This window comes from Actinia tenebrosa, unplaced genomic scaffold, assembly GCF_029948245.1.
Source record: "Actinia tenebrosa isolate PJP-AT-01 unplaced genomic scaffold, QUT_ActTen_1.0 PGA_scaffold3__52_contigs__length_22856419, whole genome shotgun sequence".
Lineage (NCBI taxonomy): Eukaryota > Metazoa > Cnidaria > Anthozoa > Actiniaria > Actiniidae > Actinia > Actinia tenebrosa.
In genome coordinates this window covers 17,283,264-17,291,898 of record NW_028292580.1, presented here as the reverse complement: position 1 = coordinate 17,291,898, position 8,635 = coordinate 17,283,264, and the positions used below count along the sequence as shown (strand labels likewise).

The window sequence follows — 8,635 nt, the reverse complement described above, 5'->3', positions numbered from 1 at the left end:
AAAAACCTGAGTTATAACGCGGGGAGCTTGCGCAGTTTTGAGAACCACCTTACTGAGAACCACTTTGCATAGTAGAGTCGATATTTAAACCTATAAAAAAACCTATAAACTAATAATAGAGACAAAAAGCTATAAGCTTTACGTTAATACTTCGAGTCGAGTTCGCGAATTTACAGGGAGAAAGCCACACAATCTCGTTTTAGAAGTATAGTGAAGAAATGATAAATTTGGAAATTTGGGAAAAAACCCACGACTTTGTATCCACGACCCACGACTTCGTACCCACGACCCACGACTTTGTACCCACGACTATTAGGCAAACTCAGTACAAACACTACCCACAATAATGAGTTTTGTTTCAAGATGGCCGCTTATCTCACACATCAACCTTCTCGCTAAATTTTCCGACTTTGAGAGGAAGTCTTTGAATCAAACATTTGGAATACCTGTCTTTAATTTAGTTTTGGGATTTTTGAAGCAAGACGGCGTACTTTTTTTGTAAAGAAATTTGTCAAGAAAAAAAGTTGACTATTCGTCGCTTTTATTCTGCTATTTCATGAACTATGTGGACATATTTTTTCAAACGAACTGATTTTAATTAAGCGCTTCAAATCATTGTCTTTTCTTATAATATATAAAATTTAGCTTTACACAACGTATTTAAGTTTTAGATATTATTTTACATAGATTATAGTTCATGTTGTTCTTTTCTTATAATATATAAAATTTAGCTTTACACAACGTATTTAAGTTTTAGATATTATTTTACATAGATTATAGTTCATGTTGTTCTTTTCTTATAATATATAAAATTTAGCTTTACACAACGTATTTAAGTTTTAGATATTATTTTACATAGATTATAGTTCATGTTGTTCTTTTCTTATAATATATAAAATTTAGCTTTACACAACGTATTTAAGTTTTAGATATTATTTTACATAGATTATAGTTCATGTTGTTCTTTTCTTATAATATATAAAATTTAGCTTTACACAACGTATTTAAGTTTTAGATATTATTTTACATAGATTATAGTTCATGTTGTTCTTTTCTTATAATATATAAAATTTAGCTTTACACAACGTATTTAAGTTTTAGATATTATTTTACATAGATTATAGTTCATGTTGTTCTTTTCTTATAATATATAAAATTTAGCTTTACACAACGTATTTAAGTTTTAGATATCATTTTACATAGATTATAGTTCATGTTGTTCTTTTCTTATAATATATAAAATTTAGCTTTAGACAACGTATTTAAGTTTTAGATATCATTTTACATAGATTATAGTTCATGTTGTTCTTTTCTTATAATATATAAAATTTAGCTTTAGACAACGTATTTAAGTTTTAGATATTATTTTACATAGATTATAGTTTATGTTGTTCTTTTCTTATAATATATAAAATTTAGCTTTACACAACTTATTTAGCTTTTAGATATTATTGTACATAGATGTTAGTTCATATTGTGAAGCGCCATTGGACAGAAATGGAAATGACGCTATGGGGAAAAAGGCTTATTCTGCTATATAACGTATTTCTTCTCTACATATAATTATTTATATCCTATTCATACGTAGGTTTTCGCTGAGAGAAAACACTCGATTCAGTTGGTGTTTAAATGCAGTTTGCTGATACACTAAACCAGAGACACGAAACCATATTTTCTTTTGTCTTTGGCCGGTTGTTGTTGTTGTTGTTGTTGTTGTTGTTATTGAGAAGACTTGTATAAACATCCCACATGGAACCACAAAAGAAGCTAAGAAACCTTCAAGAGTTCATCGACTTCAAAAGCTTAGAATTTCAATTTAAAAGATAAGAGTTTTCACATAGTGACTTCTATAAGCGTGTTTTGATTGGTTGAAAACGATTGTACTCCCTAAAGATAGTGAGCATGCATGTGCGAACTAGCGTGCGAAAACTACATGTAGTTTGTCTTTATATATTATATAACGTGTAAACAGCCTTTTCCTTGCTCTTTGGTCCACTGTATTTACTCTTTCGTGTTCCTGTCACTTCAATTTCTCCATCTGTTACTGAAGGGAGAAGAAAAAAGATGTCTAAAGCTATTCGTTATTAGTTTGTAAACAAAGACTTTGTGCACCAATTGACTATCCTGTTATAAAGGATGCAGATGGCTTCACGGCAGTCATTTTATGGAGCAAGAGAGCAGCGCTTTTTTTCTAAGAAAAAAGCCTTTTCTACGAAAAAAAAAATGCACTATTAAGCTAACGCAAAATTTCTACCTTGAAAGTCCTCAATACAATACGTTATTTATGTTGTAACATTATTTAACATCGTGTTTCCATTTCTTCGCGGTCATCATCAAACGCAGACTGTTCAAAGAAACCTCTGATTTCCGCCATTTTTTGTCGCCATTCAGAAGATTCCTGAAAGCACATCTCAATCACGTCACTGACCTGAAAAAGTTGCAAAAATTTCCACTTTCAAATTACAAGCTTTCAAATTCAGTTCTTTCTGAGAAAAATTGCACTTGGGTTTTAGTGTCTGACCAGATTTGGAGAAATTCAAAGATTCTTATAAGATGATTGAAATTCAACAAACTCAAAACTCAAACTTACTTCTTCAAACTTTCCACTGTGACCACAAATGATCATCATTTCTTCAATAAGGTTACCGACTTGATTTATGTCTGTCTTGTATGCCTGAGCAGCCCTTGCGGTTGACTTAACAATTCTTGCTTTGTCAAACCCACCCAAAATCGCACGGATTTGTGGAAACTGGAAATTTATTAATTGATATATTTTGTTTTTTTTTTTGGTAGAAACAAAGAATATACGAAAATATGGATGACTCTAACGTTATCTATACTTGAACCACCACACCACACCACACCACACCACACCACACCACACCACACCACACCACACCACACCACACCACACCACACCACACCACACCACACCACACCACACCACACCACACCACACCACACCACACCACACCACACCACTCCACTCCACACGACATCACACGACACGACACGACACGACACGACACGACACCACACTACTGCAAGTCATTGTTCATCACATCTGCACCGATACCTACCCTACTGCAGGCATTATGCTCAATCAAGATGTTGTGTGCAGCGACATCTCCATGACTAACACCAGATATGTGGAGTTTTTCAACTGCCTTAAGAACGTCTAGGATTACCGCGAACAGCTGATCAACCCTGGCAATAGATTCTGAGTCTTTCAGGAACTTGATGAGTGGGATATAATTCATCGAAAATCCAAAGCAAATCACACTGTAAAACAATTGAGAGTTTTGTCAAGTAAGAACTTGTGCACTATACGAAGCAATGCCAATTGCAGTATCAAATGTCTCTAATACAAAATTCACTGTTGAAATGTCATCCTAGCCCGTTATCGCTTTGTTAATGTGGTCACCCACTTTGCGATGTTAAACTCTTGATGTTGAAATCTTAACTGTTCTTAGTCTTACCTACAGTTTGGCGAAAGCGGTATTCCAGGAATTTCGACGTTGTTTGTTTCAATTTCAATATTTCTTACTGCATTAAATTTTGGAAAAAGAAATTATCAGTTAAACTTTAAGAGCGTTACTACATATAATGATACAATCACTAGCTTGTATTCTCTCTGTACTATATTTCGAATCAATCTATAGTACTTATTCTATATATTATTTATTCATAATTCCCATTTGGTTTATGTTTCTAACCAATATTGTAGTAACGCAGATAGATAGAAATCTATGTGCGTTAGTTTTTCTGATTAATTTAATAACAAAAGTCAATCTTATAAATATTGTAGTACTTATTATATATATCATTTAAAAATTCACATTGTACATTCAATTTATATATTTTTTGGAGGGCCGTAGTTAGACAACTGTAAAAGGTTATTGCGTTTCCATCTTGAAATAAAGTCGTATTGTATTGTATTTTAGCATAAATACACAGGTGTTTATTGAAAATCTCGCCAGCTGATAGGTCGAGAAACTCAGATTATCATGCACACGATAATCACCTCCAGCAATAATCCAAAATGGCGGGCAGCCGCTTTGTTGCTGTTACTGGAATAAAGTGTCTGTTATCTTCTTTTTCTTTCTTTCTTTTTTTGAAAGAATCACCTGTGTATTTATACTAAAACAATTATTCACCTCAGGCTCAGTGAATATCGGTAATAATAACCTCAACTTCGTTTCGGTTATTATTCCCCGATATTCACTTCGCCTTCGGCGAATAATTGTTAAGTATAGTTCCGATCCCTTAAAGAGCGGGTGTACAACTATTAGGATTAAATATATATATACACACAAGAAGTATATTTATTGATTCCTACCTATGGTATGCCATTTATAATTCATCAGGTTTTCATTTTCTGTTCCTTTGCTCAACAGCTTCAGAAGATTGACCTCTCGAATCCAATTGACATGGTTTTCTGGTAGGAAACACTTCAGTAACAACAAAGACTCTGAATTATTCTTCTCCCAGCACGTCAAGTAACCCTATAAAGAGAACAATTTCATAGGCTTTTTTCAAGAAATTTAAAATAGATTAGTTTATTCATTTTTGTAGATCTTTTACGGTTTTCCTGCCAAACCTTAATCGTATAGATTTTGTCCCTAGAACCTGGTCATGTGGTCCAAATAATGTTATTAATTCTCTTCCGGTCCGGTATCCTAAAAATCTTTCAAACTTGATTGCGATGAATTTGTGCGCGTTTCGGTATCCTGGCGTAAGACTTACGTCATCCAAGCGCGCGCACGGGAAAACCGATCGTTAAACAACGAAACAATTTGTAAAAGAAGTGGAAAGGTAAATTGAAAAACAAATCGAGTTCTTTATCGTCCTAATGGCGGTTCAATAGGGAAATACTGTGCCTTAGGTCTTGAAAACGGACATCGGCCTAACGGCCATGGTCCGTATATTCAAACCTCGGGCACATTTTTTCCCTTATCTGCACCTCCTGGGCTGTAAATAATATATCTATATTTTAAAGTTGTCTATATTTCATAACTAACGTTTGTTGAGGTACATGTTCTGATCCCCCATTTCCTCCAATTACCAAATCCATCTCCTCCAGGGGCAGATTCAGGATGTTTTTCTAGGGGGATGGGTGGGGGCGTTGCACCATCCAGGATTTTTGTTTGAGGAGGTGATGCACCCTTTGTTTACAAACTTAAACACCAATAATGCAGTAGGCATAACCTCATATAGAGGAGTGCACCCCTCCTCCACTAGATTCACCCCTGTCCACTACCTCATTCCGTGAGGAATAATTCTGAAACAAAGGGAATATCACGCCTTACCACTCCACTGGTATCTTTGTCCGACTGGAGTACTGTTGACACTTCATTTAGTATAAGGCTTGCCGGAATAGTAGATACTTGGGAATCTTGCTTTTTCATCTCTGTAGCCTGCGATGTCACTTTTTAGGGGGGGAAACCCTGTTAGTATTTTTATCTAAATATCCATTTCACAGGAAACTCACTTCAAGCTAATTTAGAAAAGAACAATGAAATCGGAATTTTGTGTTTAGAATCATCATCTTCATCATTACCATAACCATTATCATTATCATTATCAACTTAACAAATAGACATCAGTTTTTTATGTGTCTGTCCTCTTATTGACAATAAATTGCGTCATCACATTATCAAAGTAGTTACGCTTCGTGGATCCGCATATTACTTTGACAATGTGATGACGAAATTTATCGTCAATATTTACAATAACAAATACGATAAAAACTTCTCATTTTTTGTGATAAAAAAAAACCAACGGAAAGAGCGCGCGCTCGTAGACATCAGCTTTATCTGTCTGTCCTCTTACTAATGGTAAAAAATAGCCAATCAGCGCGCGAGAAATTTGTAAGTTATTGTAAAAATCATAATCATCATCATCATCATCATCACCACCACCATCATCATCATCATCACCATCAACCACCACCATCATCATCATCATAATCATCATCACCACCACTACCATCATCATCATCATATTTACCTCCAGTCGATGCAGTGTTTCTGTGATTACCATTCAATGACCTGATCATGAAATAGCTAATGAACTTCTTTCTTACATCAGCGTTAGAAAATGTATAAAGTATGGGGTTGATTGAAGAGTTGACTGGTAAGACAAATACTGCAATCCAGACATAAGCAAGACCTTGAGGATCGTGGAAATTGCCGGTGAGGGAAAGCACCCCCATGATGATGACTGGCATCCAACAACAAAAATCAGTCAGGATGATAGCCATTACTTTCCATGCCATGGCTGCCTCTTTCCTTGCGTTCTTGGAATTGGTCTTGGCTGAAGATCTTTTTACCGTGACGAAGATTGCAAGATATGCAAAAAATATGAAGACGAAGGCAGCAAAGTTGAGTGCAATGAAGATGCTAACTGAGTATTCCCAACCGGCCAGACGAGATGTGGAAAGCTGCAGGGGAAGACAGACTGAAGAACGCCCGTAAAATCCCATCTCTGCATCCTCATCGTAAAAATACTCGAGCGAAGTTGTTGGCAAGAAAGTAATTATCAGTCCGAAAACCCACACGACGAGGCAAATCACCAAAGCACTTTTGTAAGAGAGTTTTCTAAACTTCAAGGGATAAACAATCGATTTTAGTCGATCGGCCGTAATGATGGTTAACATCAGAACAGATACTTCACTGGACAGCATAGAAAGTGCTCCAGTAAACTTGCACACATTCCCGTTCCTCCACTGGAAGTCTTTCGTGAAGTATACTTTTTGCCACTGTGCATCTTTTATTGCAATTATTAGGAGATACACACCCATCAGGAAGTCAGAAATGGCCAGGTTGGTAAGCAGAAGCGACTGGACTCTATTGTCCTCGCTTAAAGAGAGTCGCCAGACAACGACACATATATTTCCCAAGAAAGCCAGAATCCCAAGAATCCAAATGCAAACTCTTGCAGCTTTGTTCTTCATGAGATCGTCACAGCTAGAAAACTCATGTGCCGGGGCGTCACAGTAGACGTTTGGTGCGTATCTCTTTGCGTAGCAGCAGAGCATAAAGTAGTCAACCTCCCTAAAGAAAAAAAAAAAACAACAGAAATAAAAAAGAACATGCGTTTCAATTAATTATTCCAGGCCACGAAGCTTGCGGGCTTAGATAATTTAGTCAGTATGCAAAGAATGCTGGCCAAGGGTCCTGTTCGAGAAAGCACTAACTTGCAGTTGTCAGTGGTTTCTTATTTTTTCTTTGTTTCAGTTAAATTTTTAAAAGTATAAACCTACCAAATAGTCCCCTTCACGGTTCCCTGCGACATCTTGAAAGGTAGCCGGGCCTTTGCATCGAAGCGAGACGAACGTTGAGCTTGCAACGATAGAGACCTTTTTTAACACCTTGGACAATTATTCACAGGTCTCTAACGTTGCAAGCTCACCGTTCGTCTCGCTTCGATGCAAAGGCCCGGCTACCTTTCAAGATGGCGCAGGGAACCGTGAAGGGGACTATTGGTCCAAAAATGGATACAAACAATTCTGAAATTAGGTTAGAATAATCTATTTGCCCGTTGTTTTTGGGTTTCAAAACCGGCACTTAGTATACCACTAATCACTAATATACCACTAGTAGCTCAGCCAATCGGAGCTCAGGATTCTTGACAGACCATTGATAGTTTAATACTAAAAGTGTTTTCCTACTTACAGAAATTTGAGGTTCTCCATATCTGAGAATGTAGTTTCCGGTACAACTGCAAACTTGTTGTGCTGAAGATGCCTTCACATGAATAATAATAATGATAATGAATTAATATTATGCTAAATATTTTGGAATGTTATTCAGTAATGAAGATGAAAATGAAGATGAAAATGATGATGGTGGTGATGATGTTGATGTTGGTGATAATGATGGTGATGGCGGTGGTGATGATGATGATGATGATGTTGATGATGATGATGGTGATGATGACGATGATGATGATGATAGTGATGATGATGATGGCTATGTTATGATGGTGATGTTGATGATGATGATGATGGCGATGTTGATGATGATGATGTCGATGATGGTGATATTGATTATAATGGTGATTAGATGGTGGTGGTGGTGGTGATGATGTTGATGGTGATGTTGATGATGTTGATGATGATGAAGATGCTGCTGCTGCTGCTGATAATGATAACTATTACTAGGATTAGATGATGGTGATAGTCATAATGATGCTAATTCAGTAATTAAGATAGTAAAGGCCATGAAGATAACGATAACAATAAGTACAACAACAATAACGATAACAACAATGTCAATTATAATGGAATAATCGTGCTTAATTTGTGAAACAGTGCTAAATTTATTTTGCATTAAACAGTACAAAAAATAGTGGAGTGTTTATTATAGAGCGTTTTCACGTGTCGTCACATAGGCCATGTGTGGTGTATTTGTGTTTTATTATGTACGATCGTCATATATAATTACATGTCAATCAATGCAAATCTAACATTTCCTCCCTTCTTAGTTATGAATCACTGTGATAGAAAAAATAACTCAATAATAATGTCTCTGAATGTTCATATCTCTTATGACTGTCCTAATATTGTTCATACATATAACGTTTTGGTGGGCTTCTGTGCCTTGTTGGGTATCGATGTCCTTTGCCTTGTCCT

At 35.9% G+C, this 8,635-nt stretch overlaps 1 protein-coding gene across 1 annotated transcript; it reads right to left on the bottom strand.

Annotated features, from left to right (window-relative positions):
- Window positions 1-1,749: 1,749 nt before the first annotated feature.
- On the bottom strand, window positions 1,750-7,746 carry LOC148908770 (relaxin receptor 1-like). The gene is made up of 9 exons (XM_089034825.1): window positions 7,677-7,746; window positions 6,010-7,055; window positions 5,310-5,428; window positions 4,340-4,505; window positions 3,480-3,546; window positions 3,081-3,282; window positions 2,591-2,749; window positions 2,255-2,428; window positions 1,750-2,044 (listed from the first exon to the last, which is right to left on the bottom strand). The coding sequence occupies exons 1-8, from the start codon at window positions 7,694-7,696 to the stop codon at window positions 2,300-2,302; spliced, it is 1,908 nt and encodes a 635-aa protein (XP_088890951.1). The 5' UTR covers window positions 7,697-7,746; the 3' UTR covers window positions 1,750-2,044; window positions 2,255-2,299.
- Window positions 7,747-8,635: the final 889 nt, after the last annotated feature.

Bases quoted from the DNA above. Each gene is read 5' to 3' on its own strand.
- LOC148908770 (XM_089034825.1), bottom strand. From the start codon at position 7,696: ATGGAGAACCTCAAATTTCT. The intron at 7,056-7,676 runs GTAAGTAGGAAA...TTTTTTCTTTAG, and splicing joins ATGGAGAACCTCAAATTTCT to GGAGGTTGACTACTTTATGC. The intron at 2,750-3,080 runs GTAGGTATCGGT...ATAAATTTCCAG, and splicing joins AGCATAATGCCTGCAGTAGG to TTTCCACAAATCCGTGCGAT.